The sequence below is a fragment of the Achroia grisella genome, unplaced genomic scaffold (assembly GCF_030625045.1).
Source record: "Achroia grisella isolate CSIRO2021 unplaced genomic scaffold, CSIRO_AGI_Agris_v1 utg149, whole genome shotgun sequence".
In the NCBI taxonomy this organism is placed as follows: domain Eukaryota; kingdom Metazoa; phylum Arthropoda; class Insecta; order Lepidoptera; family Pyralidae; genus Achroia; species Achroia grisella.
In genome coordinates, this window is record NW_026712644.1 from 2,497,522 (window position 1) to 2,524,554 (window position 27,033).

Here is a 27,033-nt window from a genome sequence, read left to right on the forward strand (position 1 = left end):
TATTAATTTGTATTTTGCTTTGAATTAAAGAGTTTTTATTTTTGGTTTATATATTTTACTAGCTTTACCCGCGACTTCGTCCGCGTGGAATTTAACTTTATTTTTGTAAAGTAAGTAAAAGTAGCTTAAGTTACTCCTTATTACATCAGCTACCTGCCAAAAAAAGTCCCGTCAAAATCGGTCCAGCCATTTCAGACATTAGCCGGAACAAAATTGTGAACAATGTTATTTTGGTGTATATCTCTATATTCATATGCATATAGTAAAAAACGATTATTTCAATATTACAAACAGACACTACAATTTTATTTATATGTATAGATATATAGATTTTGTACCTAAAATACGAAGGTGTTACATATGAATGTGGATGGTTATAAGAGCAGAGGAAGACCGAAAAAGAAATGGATGGACTGTGTGAAAGATATGGTAAGAAAGGAAGTAAATAACGAGATGACTGCGACCAGGGATGAATGGAAGAGAAAAGCATCTAACCCCAAATATATGGTACATGGAATTAGATGATGATATTTTTCTATGCCTAATTGGTATTGCAACAAGCTGACGGCCCACCTGATGGTGTCAAATATCACCTATATATATATATATATATATATATATATATATATATATATATATATATATATATATATATATATATATATATATATATATGAATAGTAATTTGTTTCTATATATACGGGGTGTATTAGGTTTATTCGGTTAAAAAGCGTTATCGTCGCTTGTATAGCTGGTCGCGGCGTAGAGATGACCTCGCCAGAGGAGAGCAGGTAGTCCGCTATCGAGTTGTGAATGTAAGAAATTTGTCCGTAAAAGTTTCACTTCTACTATGTGTCCCTTTTTCTAGTAACAGTGTAATTTTAAAATTACCACAAAGTACATTTTGCTCCTAATCCAAATATAACAATTCTAACATTATATGCTATATCTGCAAAGGAAATAGAATACCTATTATGTATTTATGTTTTAACAAACACTTTTTTTAATGGATGATATAAAGAAGAAAGGAAGAAAAAGAAATATATTGTTAACTTGGTTAGGCCGTTTGCTAATTTATCTTCTACATACATAGTTATAGTTTTCTTGACTGATAAGCTTCTGATATCTGATATGTATTGGTCACCTATTGGATGAACATTCCAGTCAAGATACGCACTAAAGTCCTGAAATATGGAACTGGTTGCAAATAACGCGATCAGTCTTTGAAACAAAAAAAAAATGAACGTCAGCCGCCATTTGTTATTGTTTTTAATAAAAACATCAAGTACATCAATACATTAAATAATTACTTATCTACACGCGTTATAGAACAGTTCTGGAAAAAGACTACTAGATGAAGATACCATCTGTGTTTACTGTTAATACAAACTATTTCGCGAGTGATGTTTCGCAAGACTGTTTCCTGTCATCTGGACGTGTTCTGCCTGGATGTATCCCGGGGTGCATGTTGTTCTGTAACAGTGCTCTAGACTGGATTGCAGGTCAGTGGATAGGTATCGTTATTTTATGGGTATTTGTTGCCGCGAAGTCAAGGACTATACAACTTCAAGTGGTGCCCCGTCAGTGTAAACCATTAGTGCATGCGGGTGCACCATTCCATTATCATCCATTAAAAAAAAACAGTGGCAGTACTGAAAGTGGAATAAGTCGATGTTGGTTAAGAAAATTACCTATATGTCGTAAAATGAAACACAGCCTTACTTCCGACGGTCGCGGGTTCCTAGGGCCGCCTAGGGCCGCCGCGGTGCTTAGGACGCGCATCACTAGCGGTGCCCTCAGACTAAAGTCATATCCTTCAGACAGAAATTGGTCGCCCTTAAAGTCCTTCCACGGGTTTGGAGTACCCTCTGTACTCATCTACATATTCGTCCAATAGTTAAAACTATAATATAATATATATAAATAATTAAAAAAGTAGTTTGAAAAAAAAAGGTTAAAAAATATAGGATTAAAAAAAAAGTTTAATGATTTAATAATTGCTCAATCAATGGTATTTTGTTTTTATTTGAAGTATTACAATATGGATTCCACAATTGTTTGTGGTAATGACCCCCTAATTTAAAATTACTAGATCGTTAATATACCCAACCCATCAAATATTGCCCAATATTAAGCTGGCAAGATATATTGGCTATGAACTCATCGCATCTCTTAAGGAAGTCGTGACCTTTTAAAACAGGTTGGTTTGTCTTTATATGTGGAAATTAATATAAGTTGAATTTACCTTGAAGGCTGGCTCAGTTCGCGCCAATAATATAGCCTTACAACACGTTCATATTTCGAAGCTTCACATTTTTATATTATTCTATTTTTGAAAACGGAACCATTTAAAAGTAATAATTTAATAAAAAAGGTTATTGTAATTTTTGGCGGGAAATCTGGTGGCCATTTTATGATGTTGATATAACTTTTTTTTAAATAATATACTTATATTAAGTAATATTATAAAAATAACATAATGAAAAGTGCATCTGTGATATTTGTTTTAGTTTGTGGTGTTAATATTGTGTTTTCACAAGGATCAGGCAACGATGGAAACTGTAAGTATCTATTTTACCAACTTGCCATAGACAACATATCAATACGGAAACATACTCATATTGATTTACTTGAACGTTTTCTGTTCCACACAATCCATTTTTGTGATAAATATAGGCTTTGTCGAATAGTTTTATTGTATTTTTTTATCCATTTAAAAATAACTCAGTGCAACTATGTTATCGTAGATACAGCCGTTCATTTTTATTTTTTTTTAAGTTATTGGAAGTCTTTTAAAATAGGTTGGTTTATCTTTATATGTGAAAATTAAAATAAATCGAATTTACCTTAAATCTTTACAAAATGAAATCGTATAATTATTAAGAAGCGAAAATTGTTCGTAGGACTGCTTATGTATTAAGGTTTTAATTAAAAATCAATGGTGACTTTTTACAATATATAATATTAAATATGTGTCAACATAAAAAGCTAAGGAATGTTGCGATCATTGCCCCAATAAGAAATTATCTTCAATAATACATTTTATAAGTATTTACAATACAATAACAATGCATTTATACTTAACTTATTTGTTTTCATTGAACAAAAAAACACGAAGGTCGAAACGTACTAGGAAATTTTTATAACATTAAATATAGCTGTATATCTAAATGTAGTTATACATTTTATAAAAAATATATAATTGCCCATGTAATGAATGTTTCATTCAATTCCGCATCGCAAGTCGTAGGACAGAGAGATTAGTTTTGATTGCAAATTATACCTATTCATTTCCTGACATTGAATATTTTGCGTGTTTTAAATTTCATACGAATCCGGTGTTTGTTTGACTCGGTGATCCAGTGATTTACATCGTGGTCGCGGGTTCGATTCCTAGGCCCTTGCTTGATGAAAAATGTCGTAGTGTTAATGTAGCAGTAGTATTAATGAGTATGTTTGTATTTGTTTGGGTGTTTTGTATATATATTATGTATGTATTTACAAAAAATATACCTAAGGAGTATGTTCAGATATGACGACCGATAGAGAGCAGTGGAATAGAATGACATACTGCGCCGACCACAAATAATGGGATAAAGGCAAGGCAATGATGATACCTAAATATGTCTGTTAGTTATGTAGTACCCATAACACAAGCTCTGCTTACTTACGGGCTTAGATGGCGCTGTGTGAAATTGTTCAGAGTTAATTATTGATTAAGATTTTATAATATTTTAGACTTCGGCTAAGTCTCTGTCTGTTACATTTTAACTACTAAATACCCGAAGGATTATACTTAGATATATATTTTTGTAAATACATACTGAAACAATACAGTTGTTTGCACCGTGCGAGGAATCGAACCCGCGACCATTGGAAGTAAAGCGGTGTGCTAAACCACAGAGCGAGGGCGTCGTAATATTAAACTAATGAACAAGCCCTCAGATTTGTAAATAGAATTAAAAGAGTCATAGACCTGTTTTTATTGTAAACATATAATGTAGACTTCGAAATAAAGTAGATACGGCAGACACCTCATTTGTATTTTTTTGTATGGATGATGATGGAAGTGTGCTCCCGTTTGCGTTAATGGTTTACGCTGGCGGGGCACTAATGGAGGACGATAGGATGAGAATAAAGTCAGGTCAGTTAGCACAAATATGATTTTATCAGGGTTAACCGCCATGGTTTCCAGGGATACAACGTGGAGTTCTTGACCTTATAACCAACTTGGACAGTACACATAACCATCTAGTTCCAAGCTATGAAGATTTTGTGTTATGGGTACTAGACGATTTGAAGATCTATTCTATTATCTATTTGAAGAACAAGTGGATCAAATAGCCAAGAACATAAAAATACATACGTATCGTATTATATATAGATAACATCTAGACCTATATAAGCAATCATACACATAAATACTAATGTTTGCATTGTGCGAGGAATAGAACCCACGACCAGCGGAAGTTGAGCGATATCCTAAACGGCTAGACAACCGAGGCCATGATTCTTCTTCCGGTTAAATATTCATTTCCATTCTGAAATTAAGTAATTAATTATTTTTTTTACTACTCTAATGCCGTTGGCCGCAGCTGGCCTTTGCAGCTTCACCGGACGATAGGGGGCGAGTGCAGATGGCACTCCAAACCAGAGGAAGGACTTATATAGCGGCTGAATGCTAAATCCTGCGTGACGTATAAGTTTAACATATAGAGTTGTGGTCCACAATGACTCTGTTTAAATTATTGTTTGTATTATTTATGTCATCAATAATTGTGTCAGATCAAAGAAACAGTCATGCTCGCTATAAACAAACTGCATCCGTTCAATATGGTATGTCATGATGGCGCTCATCCGTCAATAAAATACTATTTGTTGTAGTTAATAAGAAAAAATTTTTTGAGATTTTTTTTTATATAAACGGAGAAAATATATTAATTTAATTTAAGAGAATAGTATTATTATATATGACAACATTAAAAAAAAAATGAATAGATTTGACATATCATAAAAAAAACTAATGAATAAATATAAAAAACTATAAATTTAAATACAAATTTAGAATATAAAATACATATCTGATTAGCCAGTTAATAAAATACTATTCTATAAAAAATGTCACTTCTATACCATCTTATATCTACATACGTTCTGTTTGACATGACTGATTGTAAAAAAAACGCGGCAAGCCGGTCACTCGACCTTGGTGTGGGCCGAGCTCGGCGACGGTACGAAACATATTGGATAATGTAGATGGAAAAACCAGAGTTGCATGCGAAAAGGATGTTTGCAGGATCCAAATTGAGTACACGGTAAAACATTTCTGCATAAAAAATAAGTAAAAACTAAAAATAAATATACGTTCAGTGGTTTTGAACACAGCCTTAATTCCGGTGGTCACTGTGTCGAGTCCTAGCAATGTACTATTTTTATTTGTTGTATCTGACTATCAGATGAGCCGTATCCTTGACTGCCACTGTCATAGTATAACTTTCTTGTCTATACTTCTATTCTGTCTTGTCAATAGTTTCCCAATATATATGTCCGTATTTACATACAAGTCTTTTTCTATAATTTTCCTTTTATCTATACACATATAAGATAAAACTTCAACAGTATTCATAAGTATGATTGATTGGTCTGGGTGTTTTTATGTATATTATGTATGTATTTACAAAAATGTATTGTCTTTCTATCAGTTGTCTACAACTCATAACACAAGGACTGCTTGGTTGGACTAGATTTTGGAGCATGTAAGCTCTATGGTAGGTTTTTCATATTTGGACGTCGATCGTCGACCGAATTACGCTTTCACTAATGTATACAATTTCTTGTTGCTTTCCTAATAATATTTTTCTCCAATACTAGATGGCGCTGTGTAAATTGTTCGCTGTTACTATTATCACAGTTAAGATAATATCACATACTATTATTCATATTTATTAATAATAAGTTAAAACTAAAACCAGATTACTGAAAATGGAAATTCATAAAAAAGGAATAAAGGGGGGATTTGGCACCCCATTTCAATGGGGTGCCAAATCCTTATTTTTATTGGTTATTTTAAAAATAAAATATTATTTACATTTACATAACAAGAAAAATATACATCTGTTTAAAGTTCCATGTTCGAATTAAAGTTTTCTTTTTAAAAATGCCTAAAATAGAATTACACAGTTTTTTATCTATTTTTAGATCAATATAAGCCTAGTAGTTATTATTTTTCACTAATTAATAGGATTGTATTAACTTACCTTACCTATCTTTATTAGCAGTCGATTTAAATATTTTTTTTACTCAAAAACAATTACCATTTCTCAGTTATCCATGAAAACTAGTGCGATGCATTATTGGTAAATTCCATTGTTATAAGAAACATAATTATAATAAAGGAGTGATGCGTAATGCTTTTACGAGAACGTCGCATGACAAACAGTTATTTAGAGTAACCAGTTATCAGTTACCTGCGCAAGGTTTTCCTCCTCCATCTTGTGCATGTCTTCAAGGGGCATGGGAAACCCCTTTTGCAAGCGAACTCGTTTACGTCATTACGGCGAAAAGTGAAGTAGGAGGAATAATAAACGTTACGGTCGTTGGCCGTATTTTTTATTGCGTCGGCAAGATTCGAACCGACGAGCTTTCCATATTTCTACCTACTATGTTTCAATTGATTACTTATATTGCTGGTCAGTCAGTGGTCAAAATTCGACCATAATGAATTTAACATTCAGTAAGACTATAGACAAATAATATTAAAGACAAACTATATTAATCTATTCTCAATTTGACCACAGACTATAACAATAAACAAAAGAGTAGATATGTGTGTGTTAAATAAATGGTAGTATTTTTTTTTATTGATGTGCCTAATGTATTTTTTTATCCATGATTTTAAACAAATATTAGCCTTCTCCACTTCTTTTTTATATAAACTATAAGTAAAAGTAAATTATGAGTACAAAGTTTTTGCTTCTCATATTTAATATATCTTCATCATTACATAGTATAAAACAAAGTCGCTGTCGCTGTCTGTCTGTCCCTATGTATGATTAAATCTTTAAAACTACGCAACGGATTTTGTAGCGGTTTTTTTAATAGACAGTGATTCAAGAGGACGGTTTATATATATAATACATGTACACCCGTGCGAAGTCGGGGCGAATAGCTAGTTAGCTACTAGCTTTACCTTACCTTACTAATATTATAAATACGAAAGTAACTCTGTCTGTCTGTCTCGCTTTCACGCCAAAACTACTGAACCGATTTAAATGAAATTTGCTACACAGTTAGTCTAGACCCTGAGAAAGGACATTGGCTGCTTTTGAATGCGATAGAAGGGTTGTAAGGGGTTGAAAGAGTTATGTATGGAAGTGTCGTCGTTTTTGAAGATGAAACGATGAAAATTTTTCATTTGGCTTTTATTGGGTTAGGTCATTAAATATTTTTTTCATTATTTGGTCAAGGTCACTATTTTCGCGGACGAAGTCGCGGGTACAGCTAGTTATTATATAAATGATTATTCTCATAGTACAGTTGACCAATAATTTCGAAATAATGTAAGTTATTACCTTTACCAAGGTTTACCTCTTAACAAACGTACTTTGATTTTAAACTCTATTACAATGGGGGATGTATCAATTTCGAATAGCAAATTATTACTTCTTTGAATAATGGCGCATTATTATATACACATTATTTATGAGGAATTAGTATTATACTATGATTATTATAGGATATACGTTACGGTTTAACATACCGGTTTACTTCCGATGGTCGCGGGTTCGATACTCGCACAGTGCAAACATTTGTATTCATGAGTATGATTTTTGTATCGGGCTGGGTGTTTCTTGTTTTTTTTATATACTACGATGGTGGCCAACAAGCACACTGGCCATCTGGCCATATGTCATAATTAGGCTACAAATTTCAAGCGGATGAAATCGCTGGCACAGCAATTAATTAATATATAAAAACACTATTACAAATAATCATTATGAATACAAATGTATATGCAAGGAACCGAACCAGCGACAATCAGAACTCAGCCGGTGTACCACCGCTAAACCACCGTCGTCGTCGTTGGCCGTCAAAGCGATTGTTTTAACCCCACGGGTATTAAATTGAATGGGGCCAAGAGCATAAAACATAAGGCTAGCCTCAAGCGCGGGCGTTCATCATTTCAATCTGTCAGATATAACAATAGCTGATGTTTAAAATGATTGATAACTGCATACTTCTAGGTACAAGGTGTCTTTATGCAATCATTAACTTATTTGGAAGGTTAATTAATTATATTTATTTAATAATTAAACGATATCTTGGGAGTTTAGAATAAAATAATATTGCGACTATGAATTGAGATGTAAGCTATCCTATCTTTCAAGTTACATCATATTGGATGGCGCTGTGCTAATTGTCCAGGGTTATTTATTAAAAAAACTATTCTATTCTATTCTATTCTATTACAGTACGTCTCTGCATCGTGGAAGGGCGCGGTTCATACAAGCGTGCAGCGAGACACTGTCCCACTCTGGACCAAGAGGACTCTAAAGTAGAATGCGTTCTTGGCACTGACAGGTAATATACCATGTTTAGATATATTAGCTATATAATATTATAGTGTTTATAATATTATTAAGATTGAGATTAACATGCTGGCCTCGGTGGTCTACCGGTGTAGCATACCGCTTTACTTCCGATGGTCGCGGGTTCCTCGCACGGTACAAACATTTGTATTCATGAATGTTTGTTTATGTTGATCTGGGTGCTTTCTATGTGTATTACGTATGTATTTATAAGACATGTTTTTAAGTATTGTGTCAGTTGTCTAGTATCAGTAACACAAGCTCTACTTAACTTGGGACTAGATGGCGCTGCGTGAATTGTCCAAAGATATTATATATCATAATACATTATATGTGTATATTGTAAGACTTATGTTGATATATAAAAAGATATTATGCAGCCTATTGAATTGATATGAAAGTCCAGGTGATCTAGAAGTTTAGCACACCGATTTAATTATGATGGTCGCAGGTTGAATTCCTCGCAGGGTTCAATTTTACATACATTTATATATATGGGTATATTGGGTATATTTGTTTGTATCGGTTACGGTTTTATATAAGTTTCATGGTATGTACATATATAGGTTATGTACGTATTAAAAAAATCTAATATTTGTATCAGTTGTCTAGTATCTATAACACAAGCTCTGCTTAGCTCAGGACTAGAAGGCGTTGTGTTAATTTATCCAGTAATATATTATAAATTTTCTATCTTCCAGGTTGGACTGCCTGCGTCGCATCAGTAAAGGAACGGTGGACTTTGGAGTCTTCAGTCCTGAGGACTTGGTGGCTGCGCAGTGGGCACGAGTGGATGTGCTGGTCACAAATGAATTGAGGAGTAAACCTAGTGAGTTCCTTATGTTTATACAATGAAGACTTCAGTAATTGTATTTTTTTTAATCTATGATAACGGTTCACAAGTTTTCGCTAATGGTTTATGCTGGCGTACCAGTGGAGGATGATATGATAGCATGAGGTCAGGTCAGTTGGTTAGCCCATCGTGGCAAATTCACCATGAATTTATCACAATGGTTTCGAGAGGAAACTCCATGGAGGTCAACCTGCTAAATCCACATTACCAACGACCCTATTCCCTCTATTTGTTTACTATTAGATGGGCCATGATTTTTCAGTTAGATTTATAAAAAAGAGTGTATTGGACCGTGAAGTGTCGAGATTGCGTTATTAAGTACTAGAAGGAGACTTAGAAACCTTGAACATAAAAGTTTGTCATGAATTTTACGATACCGCATTCACATACAAGAAAATGGTTCCTCCTCTCGGGCTACTTCGGGCTATTTTATTTCGCCACCGTAGCCGATAGATGTCGCTAGATCTGAAGCAGTACGGATTACTAGTGTGTGCTTAGTAACAAAGCATGAAAATAGATGGCAGTCAATTCAGTCTACATGACATCTGTTTTGCAAAGATATGTATATAATAGATATGTAGGTAACTGTATCGTGTACCTCATTTGTTTTTGGACGATTCAAGATTCAATGTAAATGTGTAGGTATAATATCGTTAGCCGACACTCTGCAGATATGGCTTATGTGCCAATGTATATACCTATTGTGTTATGGTTTATTTTACATTCCATGCCTATTTTTTTTGATATGTTGTAACGCGTCTGCGCTATACGTATAGCCTGATTTTGATACGTTTATACTCGTACGTATCAAAATCGGGATTTTTTATTTTAATCATTATACATATGTATGAGACTGATTTTAGCTACAATTAATTTTGGTATATACCTCATGTATTCTACGATGTACCCCTCTTTTACCTAATGAGAATTGATATATCTTATATATAAATTTTGTATCACAGTGTTAGTTGCCATATTTCTCCCACATTTTGATGAAATTTGATATGTATACTTCCCAGGTCTGAGGTAGGGTTGTTATCTATTTTTTATACCCCTAAGTCATAGTGGCGGTGGCCTACCCGAAAAAATATGTTTTTGTATTATGGACTATTTTTTATTTATTTATAATGTTACATTGAAAATACATACACGCCTAAATTTTCACCCGTCTTTCACCAACCCATATTTTTAATAGCGACATTCTTACAAATATTATAAATGCTAAAGTAACTCAGTCTGTCTGTTTGTCTCGCTTTCACGCCAAAACTACTGAACTGATTTAATTGAAATTTGGTAGACAGATAATGTAGACCCTGAGAAAGGCTACTTTTTAATGCGAAAAAGTATTGAAAAAATGAAAGGCTATATGAGGATATCGTAATTTTTAAAGTCAGATCTTGTAAGATTAAGTGAACAAAGGGTCGGTCTAGGTTTTTCATTATTAGAAATGTGTAACGGGGTAACACGTTATTTAGTGCGAAATTGTGTATATTACAATAAAATTTAACGAGAAAATATTATAATGATACACTGGGACACTCATTTTATACTATATCGTCCGTTAGTCGCGAACTTTCTGGAAACACGAGAGGCGCTATCCTATTGGTCGGTCGGCGCGGTTACCAGCGTAGATGAGTAGATGAAGCACTTAGACGAGTCTCACGGCGCCGCAGCGTGACAGTAATTCGCTATACATACGTAGTATACATATGGGTATTACAAATGTTTTTATTACTAGTAATATTACTCTGTTATCTAAGCAAGTAATGTGTGCTTATTTTGAATGATAACATTCTGAATTACTCGTATATCTTTCAATATCTTTAGCGGTATAAACCAGGTTATGTACTACTACTAGTATTGTTAGTGAGGGATAAAGTTGATGAACAAAAATAATACAATATTCGTATTAAAAATATATTCATCTAATATTTTTGGCATTATTTTTAAGTTTCTTCCAAATATAAGGGGTCTGACATGGGGTGTTATGTTCTACATTAAAAAATACTTTTGAAATGTATGAAAGAAATGTATTGTATGAAATTTTTGAAATGTGTGAAATGTATGCACCTACATTAAAAGATAATTTTTGAAATGTATGAAAGAAATGTATTGTATGAAATTTATGATATAATGAAATGTAAGGACCTACATTATAAGATAATTTTTGACATTTATGAAATGTATGAAAGAAATGTATGTACCTAAATAAAAAGTTCATTTTTTCAATGTATGTAATGTATGAAAGAAATGTATGTACATTAAAATATAATTTTTGAAATATAAGATGTATGAAAACAATGTATGTTATTACATAAAAAGTTCATTTTTGAAATGTATGAAATGTATCACAAGAAGAATGTATGTACCTTCATTGTGTGTTGCATCTATTAAATATATGTTAAAGAAATTAAGTAGATTTACATTAAAAGATAATTTTTGACATGTATGAAATGTATAAAGAAATGTATGTCTACATTAAAATATAATTTTGAAATGTATGAATTTTAATGTATGTACTACATTAAAATATAATTTTGATATATGTATGAGATGTATGAAAGAAATGTATGTACCTACATAAAAAGTTCATTTTTGAAATGTATGAAATGTATGAAAGAAATGTATGTACATTAAAATATAATTTATGAAATGTATGAGATCTATGAAAACAATGTATGTACCTACATATAAAGTTCATTTTTGAAATGTATGAAATGTATGAAAGAAATGTATGTACCTACATTAAAAGATAATTTTTGACATGTATGAAATTTATGAAAGAAATGTATGTACCTACATTAAAAGATAATTTTTGACATGTATGAAATGTATGAAAGAAATGTATGTACCTACATTAAAATATAATTTTTGAAATGTATGCACCGTACAATAACAATACACGTTAAACATCATACCACAGAGTCATACTTGCAAGTTAAAAACAAACTGCTATGATATTAATGAGAAAGGAAAATAAACTTTATGGTATTCGAGTTAGGGTCGATTTGTCTCTTTTTTTTAAAAATATTTTAATATTAACAGTTGCCAGTATTAGAAGACAGCTACGATTCGTACTCGATATTTTAAATTATTATGTAATCGATTTTTCAGTACAAATGTAAATAACCAACGACACTAATAATTTACTACTATATTCCGTTCTTTGAAACGGAATACTGCTATACTTAATACAAAATAATGAAAATTTACTGTTCACAACGACTCATTAAAAGCATCATCGAATAATGCGCTGTAATAAAATCCTGTTATCGATTATTAAAAAAATCGATAATACATGTATTTATTTTTAATATGACAACACTTCATACATAAGTATTATTGGAAATAGTATTATTTGCTTGTTCGGCTATTTTTAATTTACTTAAACTTTTTTTATATGTTTAATTTACAATAATAATATATTAAGTGCTTATTATTGGAAAATATAAAAAAGACATTTAATTAGGCCGATACAAATGATATACAATGCCATCTATGAAAGCATTTTGAAAACATTGACGCCCGTATTAGCACTGATTAAAGTGTAATTAAGTACTGGAAAATAACAAAATGAGTAAATATATGAAAATTACTTTTCTAAACGCATTATTTCATTTTAACATGTATATATATTTTTTTAAAAATGGATTAAACTATTTTGAAAACACAGTTTTGTTTTTTAAAACGTTTGCAAAACTATGAAGAATTCCATCGATACCAATCACGCCATCTATATGCAACTTTTAGCAATAATAATGGCTATTTACTAGATTTTTGCCACTGATAAAAGTTTGTCATGAATTTTACGCGCATTCACGTACGGAAAAGATGGCGGGAGAGCTCGGTCTTCGCTGTGGTGGATTTCGGGGGTCTTCCAGATGGAGGCTCGTTGTGTTGGGAAGTTTTCGCGCTTGGGGAGTGTGTGCTCGGCCCACAGAAGACAATAAGCGATATTTAAAATCCTAGCATAAGGTTGGCATCCCTGAGATCAATCAACCAATGCATGTACGCATCTTTCGAACGGAACGGAGAATTCCTCGTCTTGTTTTTGGTCGGTGTATGTTATTAGTTGAGTATTACTAGAATTAGTACCGACATAGCCTGAAGAATTGCGACACTGAAGTGGCAATGGGCAGGGCACATAGGATAGATGGCCGTTGGGGCAGTAAAGTCGTCGATGGCGACCGTGAACCGGAAGACGCAGCGTGGGAAGGTCTCCAGCAAGGTGGACAGATGATCTGGTCAAGATCGCTGGAAAGCGTTGGATGTGAGCAGCGCAGGACCGATTGTCGTGGATATCTTTGGGGGAGGCCTATGTTCGGCAGTGGATGTCTTCTGAACTGAAATGATGATGATGATGATGAATACTATTAGGTAGGCGCCTATGTTGTTTTAGCTCAGGACCCCACAAATTTACAATTCGCCTTTGGTAAAGGTAGTTTTTGTATATTTCTAGAGCCGTTCGAAAGGTCGGTAGTGGCGGTGGCCAACCGTCGTATCCTGCAGGATGGTGTGACCACATTACACGCTGTCATACAAAACGCCACACTATGTCACCCTGGTGTTGGCATGGACGACATACGACCAATGAGCGACACGCTGTCTGGGGTAAGTTTTTTTTTATTTGATGACTAGCTGTTCCCTCGACTTCGTCCGCGGGGAATTTAATTTTATTTTTCTAAAATAAAAGTGGCCTAATTTACTCCATATTACATCAGCTATCTGCCAAAAAATAAAAGTCGCGTCAAAGTCGGTCCAGCCATTTCAGAGATTAGCCGGAACAAACAGATAGACAGACAAAAATTGTAAAAAATATTATTTTGGTATATGTATTTATGCACCTTATATTCATATGCATGTAGTAAAAAATGGTTATTTCAATATTACAAACAGACACTCCAATTTTATTTATATGTATAGATATTGGAATGGTGCACCCGCCTGCGCTAATGGTATACGCTGGCGAGGCACCAGTACAGGATGATAAGATGAGCATGAGGTCAGGTCAGTTGGCCTGTCGTGACAAATTCGCCAGGAATTTATCAGCCAGGGGGGACCGCGTGGAGGTGAACCTGACATGGTACATTGTTAGTGACTATTGCATGAGTCCACATTTCTATCATATCTGTAATATACATCGTCTCGACCAGCAACATCGTATTATTCACCCGCAACATCTTACTAATATTATAAACGCGGAAGTTTGTATGTATTTACAAAAAATATATATCTATGTATATGTATCAGTTGTCTAGTACCCATAACATAAGCTTTAGCTAGCTTAACTTGGGTCTAGATGGCACTGTGTGAATTGTTCTGAGATTATTATTATTCTTTATAATATGTATAGGTAGTTAATTTACTATGCCTTCACATGCAATTAGTACTTACTATAAATCATTTCCTTATTGTTTTTTTATACTAACGTAATTAGTACAAATTATCATATAATAACACTAGATGAAGATCAGTGATAATAACGCTATTTATTTTTGTAATTTATAGCAAAGTAAACAAGTAAGCATTTACGTATACACTTTGAACAAAGTGGGCTGCGTGGGATTATATATATTATTGAATAGAATATAAATAATCTCTATTCAAATAAACTCAATATAAGCACTTTTGAATAGTCACATTTCTTTTATTCTACCGCTCATTCGGAATGCAGACTCATCACAAGAAGAATGGGTAAGAGCACTTGTGTGTTGCTCTATTAAATATATGTTATTTTAAGTAGATTTACATTAACAAGGATTAGGCATACGACAATCAATATAGAAACCGCTGCGCAGGTCTTTGTTCAATCAGATAACATTGTCAGCGCTATGAATTTTAAGGTAGATATTTACTACAAAAACATTATTATCATATATATACTCACACTCGTGAATACAAATGTATGTACCGTGCGGAGAATTGATCCCTCTGCCCTTGGAAGTAAGGCGATGTGTTAACGTCTAGACCACTGAGGTCGTCAATATGAGTATCAAAATATAAATAGACAAAATATTTTCTTGGTGTCGATCATACTTGAACTCACGACCATTTCATACAGGGTAGGTTAGATCATGATACCCTTATAGTTGTTATTGCATTTCCAATAAGATACATTTTTCTCTGCAGTATTTAGAGTCGCTAGTATTGGAGCGAGCGTGTGATCCCAAGTTGTCGCTCACGGAGAATCGCATCAAAGCGCTTGCGCAGTTCTTCGGGAAGGCCTGCAAGGCTGGTCCTTGGGTGCCGGATCAATGGCGGGACGCTGAACTCAGTAAGTACACGAGTTATGATCTTGGAATGGCAAAAAAGCTGCCTACCTGTGTTAAGTGATAACTATTTTAGAATTAGTGGCGAGACCCTGAACTCAGTGTGTTTATTTATGTACTTTGATTGGTAATTACCCAAAGGGCTCTTCTGATTTCATTAAGGGCATTTGAGCTATTACTCGGTGCTAAAAAGACCTGTAGCACTGCGACCTTCATTATACGCCTTCATGCAGATTCGCTGCCTAAACATGAGTCTAGGGAGAAGAATTGAGGGATATTCTAAGGAGCGATGGATTTTATTTCCTCAGGGTAGTGTGTACTTACCAAAGGAGATATTTCGTTTATTATTATTCGCCCACTCATGCAGTGGGCTACAACCACATAGAATGTGTAGTGGCGTTTCCTCTTCCTAGGCCCGTCAGGGACAAGAATTGAAGAATATTCTCAGGAGCTGTTGGTTTTTATCTCCTCAGAATAGAGTGTACTTTCCAAAGGAGATATTATGCAAATGAGCTACAACCACATAGGATGTGTAGTGACGTTTTCTCTTCCATTTGGCAATATCTGCAAAACTTTAAGCACAGGCCTAATAACTGATATATAACTACACTAGGTCCATCACGTTATCATATGACGCCCGTGATATCACTCATGTATTGCCATTCTAGAGGACTAGAAAGTGATACTTTCATATTCTGTAATTTTGCTGCCTTATTTCTGTATTCAATCGAAACACAACTTTAAAAATCAAGTTAGATAACATATACTTTATTTCTAACATACAGTAACTAAACAAACAAATAACCCTGAACAATTAACACATCGCCATCTAGTCCCACAGTAAGCAGAGCTTGTATTATGGGTACTAGACAACTCATATAAATACATAGATTTTTTGAACAAACATGGATTTGGAGAAATTTGATAATTTGAAATTTCAGCTAAAACAAATACAGTTGAATTCAGAACCTATTCCTTTTCGAATTAGGTTGATAACAGGTTTAAATTACAGAGCGCCGTTACTCTTCGCTGTGCGCGGCGTGTGCTGGACGCTGTGATACCAACGACCCGTACTGGGGCAACCAGGGCGCCCTCACCTGCTTGGCAGAGAAAGGAGACATCACCTGGGCGGAGTTAGAAGACGTACGGACATATTTTGGGGTGAGTAACACAGATTGATTTAAACTCTTAATCCTTTGCAAGTAAACTAGTTTCTGACAACTGCTTGTGATAATTAGCTGCCTATCAGGTAGACTTAGCGCGTATTGACTTTTACGGAGAAACGTGTGTTTAAGGGGGTGCATGTACACGTTCCTTTAGGGTTTAGGTTGAGAACTTGGGGACGTATTTTGGGGTGAGTAACACAGATTGATTTAAACTCTTAATCCTTTGCAAGTAAACTAGTTTCTGACAAATGCTTGTGATAATTAACTGCCTATCAGGTAGACTTAGCGCGTACTGACTTTTACGGAGGAACGTGTGTTTAAGGGGGTGCATGTACACGTCCCTTTAGGGTTTAGGTTGAGAACTTGGGAGCTTGCATTGATAGAGTCAAGAGACAGAATAGAAGTGTGTTTATTATATTTTTTTCGGATTACTCTAATGCTGTTGGCCGCAGCTGGCCTTTACAGCTTCACCGGACGTAAATTGTGTTTATTATAAAAATATTCCGGCCTTATACGATTTCACACGTCACGTTTAAGCGCAGCTGCAGGTAACCACGGCTCGAAGGTCGCGCAGCTCCATTTCTAATGTTACACGTGCCGTGCGATAAGGATTCTAGGAAGTTGCAGGGACGTGGACGGTGGCACGTGTAGAAAGTATGCTACTACACGTGTAACTGAAACAAAGGATACGAGAAAGAACGTGCGGACTAGAGGTCCTATTTCATCGCTACCAATGGGGCCTTTTCTTTATTTATTTCAGGCTATTAGGGCTATATTATAAATACGTTATAGATTAACATACATATGAATTAATATATAGAAATTGACTGTGTGGTCACGGCACTGATTACGGTAATCTGCCACGATAGCGCTGATATACCACACCCTTCGGCCAGTAGTCTTTCATGATTGTGGGCAGTATGTTGGTAGTACCCGGACCACAAACGCGTAAAAACTCGCGTTGTGACTCGACTCCAGCCGCGTCACCCTCCATGTCAGGTTATTCGTGATCGGTATGTAGTCGACAATGTCCTGCTCCTTGGTGTACTGTATGTATATGTATGTATACCATACTATGTCAGGAAGACCTTCATTGGGTCTCTATTGGAAGTCAGTGTTTAATTCTTGGTGAACTCGCCACGATGTGTAAAAGAACGGCCTCGGTGGTCTAGCGGTTTAGCATAACGTCTTATTCCGATGGTCCCGGGGTCGATTACTTTGCACCTTTCCATTATCATGTGCCGGTTTTAATTTTTTAAAAAGCCAATGTTCATATTCCAGTTAACACAAAGGGAAGGACACGCTTCTGCCGACCGGTTCGCGTATGTCTGTCGTGATGGGTCCTTCATGGATCTAGATGGTTCTGAGCCATGCGTGTGGTTGCACAGACCCTGGCCTATCATCGTGGCTAAAAGGTAAGATCTTATGGTACAGGAAAATGGAATAGAGATCTTATATTATGTAGTCATAAAGTACATTGTCGGTTGTACATGTTCATGTTTTATGTTTATATATTTGGTATATACCGTAATTTCATCCACTTGATGGTTCTGAGACATGCGTGTGGTTGCATAGACCTTGGCCTACCGTGGCTATATATATATATATATCTTATGGTAGTCTATTTAAATGGAATAGAGATCTTATATTATGTAGTCATAAAGTACATTGTCGGTTGTACATGTTGCTTCTTCAACACCTTGGTAAACCGTCCACTGCCTTATTTCTGATGGTCGCGGGTTCGATTCCTCGCACAGTATGGACATTTTTATTCATGAGTATGATTGTTCGTATCCGTCTGGGTGTTATCTATGTATAATATGTATGTATTTACCAAAAAATATATCTATGTATTTGTATCAGTTGTCTAGTACCTATAACACACTTACTGCTTACCTTGGGACTAGATAGCGCTGTGTGAATTGTCCAGAGATTATTATTATTAAGAGCACACAAAACAGATTATTCAGAACAAGGTTTAGGATTAGATAGGGATTTTTTTAAAGGATAACGAAATGGTGCACCCGCCTGCGCTAACGGTTTACGCTGGCGGGGCACCAGTGGAGGATGATAAGATGAGCATGAAGTCAGATCAGTTAGCCCAACGTGACAAATTCACCGGGAATGTATCACAATGGTTTCCAGGGGGAACCGCGTGGAGGTCGATCTGACATGGTGCATTGCTAGCAATGGGATCATCAGTTCACATTACGAACAATCCCCATCCCCCCGATTAGATAGGGTTCGATTCCTCGAATTGAACCCACGACCGTCCTAAACCGCTTAAAATGCATCCATACAGAAAATCAGCAGTAGCCGTAGCAGCTCTAGCCAGCTCCCTCAGAGACGGTTCAGTGCTGGTGGACCGGCACTGGCGTGGCGCCTTAGCCGCCCTGCTGGAGATCCACCTGGGTCTACCGGACCCACTGCAGCCGCCTCTGACTCCGATGGACTACCTCGCCAAGGCTAAAGGATTTAGGGAGGCGTACAGTCAAAGCGGATGTGATCCGCCCAGGTAACTTGTTTTTAAATGTATTTCTATGCTAGCTGTGGCCGCGGCTTCACCCGAAATTTATAGCCTATATGTTATTCTGATGTATAGTGATATCCGTTCAGTAGTTTTTGCGAGAAGAACTAACAAACGTCCATAGTTACAAACTTTCTCGTTTATAATATTAATAAGGTATTAACGGGCGGACAGACAGCGACAGCGACTTTGTTTTATACTATGTAATGAAGTTTAAGTTAATTTTAACTTAGTTAAGTTCAAACTTATAAGTTTGGACATCATTAAGCTTCTATTGTCAAGGACTATACGTCTATATCTATGTGTGTGTGTCAAATACATGGTACTGTATGTAATGATTTTTTATTGATTTTAGAAAATATTACCATGAAATTAAATGTAATGATTTATTGTCCAAAATATGGTTGTAGTGAATTAGTGTGTGGTTAAGCAAATGTCATTCGTCTTATAAATAAAACTAGCTTTTACCCACGGCTTCGCTCGCGTTATCCCCTTAGGGATGGAATTTATCTTATCAAAATCCTGTCTTAGAGGATGCCTACGTCATAGTAGCTTTATGCATGCAAAGTCTCAGCCCGATCGGTTTAAAATTGACAAAGTTTCATACAAAATTTCATACCCTATTTTATTTCCTTAACGGTAGAATTATTCAAAATCTTTTCTTAGCGGATGGCTACGTCATAACATGCCAAATTTCAGCCCGATCCGTCCAGTGGTTTGGGCTGTGCGTTGATAGATCACTATGTCAGTCACCTTTGAGTTATATATATTTAGATAGCCATTTTTTGTATTCGAATAATGGGAACCCAGATTATTTATTATATTAACATGTATATAATTTATTAATTAAATATATTTAACACGTTAATCCCCACGATAATATCAGAAAAAAATTCACATGGGCCATGCTAACTTTATTAGATAATTTAGTTAAAAATATATCAAGGAAACTTAATGTATCATAGAATTTTCTTTTTGCCAATATTCCCGAAAAAGCACTATTTTTTATGTCACACATATATGACTGACATGGCTAATATATATATTTTGTATCAAGCTTATGTCTGACGTACATTTATTTCATTTTATTGCTTGTAGTAAGCCAAGAAATTTTCAGTTTTTTCCCTGATAGGCCAAGCTTTCGAAACATAATGCAAATGTATCGTTTGGGTCGGACATCTGTGATTGCCGTGGCCTACCAAATCGCGTACGGCAGACATATATGTCTGACATGGCTCTTGTAGATCTTCTTAGCATCAGACACATATGACTGACATGGCGATTAACGTTAAAAAGCATTTCTCCGTCACTCCGTCCTGACATGTGTATTCTCTGTTATTACCAGACACATCTACAGAAGATCTACATGTCAGACATATATGTCTGACATGGCTCATGTAGATCTTCTTAGCATCAGACACATATGACTGACATGGCGATTAACGTTAAAAAGCATTTCTCCGTCACTCCGTCCTGACATGTGTATTCTGTTATTACCAGACACATCACCCTGTGTACAACGACAATATTAGAGAAGAATAAGTGTGAATGGCTGAACGAGGCTGGTTCCGTGTATGGGATAGCTCCGCCCCTGCAGTGTTCGTATGGAGCTGACACCCAGGCCTGCCTGCAAGCTGTCCAGGACGGCAGGAGTGACGTGGTGGTCACCAGCAGCGAGTACCTTGTAGCAGCCATGAGGTTAGTAACCAATTTGATTGTCAGTAGCCTGTTCTGTTTAGATTATACTGACTATTTCCTTTTGCTAAAATTGCAATAGATAGATTTTTATTCGTCAATTACAAACATATAAAATACATGAGGTACAGACTGCTAAATTAAAAAAAATAATAACTTTATGCAGCTATGGCTGCCCAAATCTGCATAAAACTGCAGATAAATCTGCAGAGCTAGATGTGCCATGTCAAGTTGATGTCCATGCAATTCCCCAAACCATCATGATAAATTCGTGGTGAATTGATGATGTTTTTGCTCAATAGTCAAATGTCCGTCATTGTGGAATAATAATTATTACAAAAAGGCGCTAAAGCACAACTGAAGGGCGCGGGAATGCGCACGCTATTTTTTTTTATGGATGATAATGGCTTGGTGCACCCACCTGCGCTAACGGTTTACGCTGGCGGGGCACCAGTGGAGGATGATAAGATGAGCATGAGGTCAGGTCAGTTAGCCAATCGTGACAAATTTACCAGGAATTTATCACGATTGTTTCCAGGGGGAACCGCGTGGAGGTCAACCTGACATGGTACATTGCTAGTAATGGGATTATAACTTGCGGTCTTTCTAGTTTCCTATTTTGTCTACATTTACATGCACATTCTTTCCCGCGTAAAAGAGCGTACGTGGCAGTTAATAACAAAATTGCTAATAAAACAATAAACTATAGTAAAATGTAAACTTAAATTTTTCAGAGATTATTCCGTAGCTCCAATACTACACGAAGCCACACCAATCGTGGAGAAAGCCAGCACTGTGGTGGCCGTCGTCCGAGCTGATGCGGCAATAACTGACACATCAAGCCTCAAGGGAAAACGAGCTTCGTTCCCAACCTATGATGGAGTGGCTTGGCATTCAGCTCTTAGATACTTCATGACCAAAGACAATATAACTTGCTCAGATATGGGGCACTACTTCACGGAAATATGCGCGCCTGGTATCGAAAATTATAATGTTACCAGAAATGTTGTGAAGCAATTTACCAAAAACTGCTATGTTGATGATGGCAATATATTATCTGGAGAGATTCAAGCTTTGAGAGCAGTTGTTGAGGGAAAGAGTGATGTTGCGTTTATAAGTATGGGGACTTATAATATGTATACAGGTTTGTATTTTTGGTTTTTTTTTAATATAAGAGATCTTAGCATTCTATGGATTCACTGTGCAGTTGCCGGGACCACAAGTCCCGGTGTAGAATTAAGGGGCCCTGTTCCTGACGCGTCAAAGGAATTTCATATAACGATTTCTAGTGACAGCCACATTCAAAATAGAGATTCATGAGATCAAAGTGTACAGGTACAGATGGTAAACTAAGTCGCTACACTCTGACGTTTTGACATTAAATTTTTAATCTATTATAATCTAAGCAATCTCTATGTATTTTGCCAATGTATTAAGAAAATAAGCACAGACAAATAATATGTTATTTAATTTTATTAATATTTCAGCTCAACAAATAAACGAAGACTGGGCGAGCAGCCGAGAGAAGTTAGTTCCCGTTTGCCCTGAAGAAAATAAGAAGTATTGTTTTATAAGTTGGTCGAACATTGGCCACATACTAGCACCGAGGAATTTAACAGCAATGAGACGCCAAGAAATCATAAACGTGTTTACAAAATTGGATCAATTGTTTGGCAAACATTATCCATTCCACAACGCTATGTTCTCTATGTACGGTCAATTTAGTTTTAAATTGAATATTTTGTTCCATAACAACACAAAAATGCTAGCCACTGATGACATGTTGAACACGCATCCGTATGATAACATTCCTTTGAATTTGGAACGCAGTCTTCGAAATTCAAATATGAATAGTTGTCACAGTTCAGATTTTTTGGGAAATTTTGGCGCCAATTTAAACCCGAGTATTTTATTGTTAGTAGTTTCTCTAGTCTTTTTTGTCTTAAGAATTTAAAGGAATGTTGTATTATAGTAATTAAAGATTTTTATAAGTTTCTACTTTATTGTTTTATTTTTTTTAACTACATACTGCTGATTTTTATGCCTTCGCGAACAGTATACGCTTTCATGAAACTGGAGGATGTTTGAGTATAAGTATGTGAGAATAAAGTTGGGTCTAGACCCAAGCCCACCGTTTTTAGCGTATTCTAGTGATGACCGCGTGCAACCTGACGTGGTTCATTGGGCCACTATTTAGTATTACTAACAATACCCTGGGAAGGTTGAATACCTTCTATTATATTCGTATATAATAGAATTAATAATAACAATACTCATTCCAATAATGCAGCTTAAATTTGGAAAGTCTGGATTAGAGTAAAGGGCACTCCAAACCCTCAAAAGGACCAGTGCTTTCAATGTATACCGAGGTAGAGGTTGGGTATAAGAAGAGAAATGGAATCATTAGAGGTACACATTGTACAATGTCGACGCTAATCAGCTTATGGGTGCAGCCATCCCTCAATAACTTAAATGTACCCATATATTTGTAAAGTGTTTCTGTTGAGATAATAGGCAGTGAAGTTACGGGGTAGGTATAACATCTTATACTCCGGAATGAAATCGCATGAGTGGTATTACGGGCGTCACATAATAACGTGATGTCCGTGGTGCTGTTCTTGTACATATATAGACGACGGCGGATCCAGGAAGTGGGTCATGTGGGTCATGAGCTGGAGCATGGAGCCCCCCCTGAGCTGGTTCCAGGAATTAGGTGGATCACTAGTTGAACATAATGATTTTATTTATATATTTTGACACCATACAGATTTTATGTAACTACATACCTTCAATATTTAATTCATTTAATATAATATAATAACTTTGTACATTATTAAAATTAAATTATAAGTTCTTATACTTGACCACAGATTTTATGTGACATACCTTCAATATTTAATTCATTTAATATAATATAATAACTTTGTACATTATTAAAATTAAATTATGGCGCCAAAGCTGGATCCGCCCTTGTATATAGACTAGTACTGACTATCAGGTGAGATGTTGACTTATTTCCAGTTTAATTATATTAAAATAAAAATACCGGTCATGATCATACATTTTCTTTTTGTTACATCTTAGTTGAGTAAAAACTATTATTTAGGTTACTGGTCATCTGTACCCTCCTTTGAAGTTGAAGGTTGGGGCCTCGAGGCGAACCCCTGGCATCAACTCCGGAGACAACAACCCCGGGATGGATTTAAGCATCTTAGGGTGAGTAATTTAATTAAAATAACCTAACGCAAAAGAAATGTAGTGGCATACTTGGGGACAATTTTGTTGTTTGTATATATTTAGACAGATAAATCAAATCAAGCGGTTAAATCGATTGATTCTATTGTCAATGTCAAAATCAATTTCATGTCAATCTGACATCATTATGTCACTATAAGTCATTGTTTCATCGATTCTACTTTCGCGCTTCTGTGTAAAATTTCGATGTTGTCGTAAACAAAACTTTTAAAGCAAGCAAATAACAGTTTAAAGTGTTTGAAACATTATTGTACACTTTTAGTTATGGCTACAGAGGACATAAGTGCATTTTTAAAAGCATTAGACGCCGTTAAACAGGACCATACTTGTCCTATTTGCTCAGAACTATGCAAGGATCCCGTTACTTTGAGTAAATGTTTTCATGTGTTATGCGCTGCCCATTTCAAAGATTTAAAGTTTTGTCCCGTATGCAAAATATCACTAGACGGATGTTCTACGTTTTCCGACGACCGCCTGAACAGAAGTATCGCATCTGTTGCTGAATTGGGTAGAATTTTCGAGAAGTTTAAACCAGAAGAATTTAGATTAACTAAGACCGCAAGTGTTACAAATGCACCTGTTTCCAAATCAAAAACAGATAATGCTCCTAGTTCTGGGACGAAAAAGGTTGGTAAAAATCCTCTTTCGGATAAAACTAATCTGGGAAAGCCAGACATGAATTCTTCTTTACTATCTTCTGTGAGCTTGAAAACAGCTGAAAAACGTAATACTAAAGGTGAAACTATGCTTCATATCGCATGCCGATTAGGTAAGCTCGATAAAGTCACGGATTTACTAAACCAGGGTGCAAATCCTAATACTAAAGATAATGCGGGTTGGACACCGTTACATGAAGCTGTTCAAAATGGTCGACTAGACTTGGTCACCTTGTTATTGCAGTATAACACTTTGATAAATGTACCAGGTCAGGGTAATGAGACTCCATTGCATGAAGCTGTGAGATATAATCATATAGAAATAGCAAGGGAATTGGTGAGGAATGGTGCTGATGTACATATGAGGAATTGTAAAGGAGAGACTCCTTTGGAGCTAGCTGTTGGCGAGATGAAGAAAACATTGTTATCAGCGTCTGAGGATGTTATACAAACTCAGACTGTGAACTTAGCTCATATATCTACTTTATACTCTGAACTAGATGCTGAAGATATAAGAGTATACTGTGGATCTGAGTACCGTACTGTACATAATAAACTTAAGTTGCTAGCGAAGCATCACAGTAATTTACATGTAGAAGTAAAGTTTACGAAGAAAGTAACCCATTTAGTTGTAGATGCAGAGGATGATGGTGTTTCTCCATCAAGTTTAGATCTTCTTCAAGGAATAGTCAGTAATATCTGGATAATATCATCACAGTGGATCACAAAGTCCACCGATACCAAATTGGTGCAATTTGACCAGTACGAAATAACAGGAGTTGGTTCTAAAACATATAATGGGCCTAAGAATTCAAGATACAACAAGTATAAGCAATTACCAGGTCTCTTTAATGGTTGCCATATTTATTTACACAATTTTAATACAAAATATGAGATTACAAAGTCTATAGTTGTAACTAAGGCTATACTGACCAAGTTGATAACAGACGCAGGTGGAATCGTTCTCAGACGTGTTCCAAATCCCGAATCTATACCAGAATCGGAGAAATTGATACCGTATCATGCGAAAAAAGATGGAAAATTGAGTAATTGTTCACATTATATAATTTTTAAGGATGTTTACGAACCGATGTATAATATGAAGCATTTGAAGGCGTTGCCAGTTGGTTGGCTGATTGAGTGTTTTGAAAAATATGAATTATGTGAACCTATTGATTATAATTATGTATAACTGCACACCTGACCCAATACTGCACAGTATATGATATTGAAACCTTTTAAGAACTGAGCTTATGCCATCTTAAAAGGCCTGACGCATTTAAAATTCCCCTGGTGTTGTGGGTGCTTATGCGCGGCGTTATCGCCTATAAAAGAACAGTTTAATCTGATAAATCGTTCAGTCTAGTGGCTTAGCACACAACTTTACTTCCGATGGTCGCAAGTTCAATTTTTCGCACGGTACTAACATTTATATTCATGACTATGATTGATTGTATAGATCCCAGTGTTTTCTATGTATTTACAAAAAGTCTATGAATTTATATCAATAGATATTACTGGTACTAGACAACTTTAGTATCCATAACATAAGTTCTGCTTAGCTTGAGACTAGATGGCGCTGTGAGTTCTCCAGAGTTATTTTTATTGTTAATGTTTGTCAATCATCCCTAGTTTATTATATTGTTAAGAAGCCATGTAATTGTGATAAATGAGCAATAACTCATTATTTATTTTAATGTGTCATTACGATTTAAATTATAAATTCTACATTTTTACACTTTGGTGGTTTTATTATACCTTTTTTTTTATACAAGGATGGCGGTAAACAAGCATGCAGCCTATCACTACATAGTATAAAACAAAGTTGCTGATGTCCCTATGTATGCTTAAATCTTAATAACTACGGATTTTGAAGCAGTTATTTTTAATAGATAGAGTGTTTCAAGAGGAAGGTTTATATGTATAATACATGCATAATATTATAGAGAAACACTGATAAATTCAGAGAGGAGGACGATGTCGTAAATTAATACATTTTTTGCGTTTACATAGCAAAACTCCTG

General features: G+C 35.4%; 2 protein-coding genes across 2 annotated transcripts; both read left to right on the top strand.

Annotated features, from left to right (window-relative positions):
• Window positions 1–2,252: 2,252 nt before the first annotated feature.
• LOC131840649 (transferrin-like) lies at window positions 2,253–23,052 on the top strand. The gene is made up of 11 exons (XM_059188824.1): window positions 2,253–2,561; window positions 8,472–8,580; window positions 9,290–9,417; window positions 13,901–14,052; window positions 15,571–15,715; window positions 16,723–16,871; window positions 18,158–18,291; window positions 19,179–19,391; window positions 20,904–21,101; window positions 21,833–22,242; window positions 22,586–23,052. The coding sequence occupies exons 1-11, from the start codon at window positions 2,480–2,482 to the stop codon at window positions 23,050–23,052; spliced, it is 2,187 nt and encodes a 728-aa protein (XP_059044807.1). The 5' UTR covers window positions 2,253–2,479.
• Window positions 23,053–24,515: 1,463 nt separating this feature from the next.
• LOC131840648 (BRCA1-associated RING domain protein 1-like) lies at window positions 24,516–26,714 on the top strand. Its single transcript, XM_059188822.1, has one exon. It carries the CDS (start codon window positions 24,618–24,620, stop codon window positions 26,199–26,201), a length of 1,584 nt encoding a protein of 527 aa, XP_059044805.1. The 5' UTR covers window positions 24,516–24,617; the 3' UTR covers window positions 26,202–26,714.
• The last annotated feature ends 319 nt before the right edge of the window (window positions 26,715–27,033 follow it).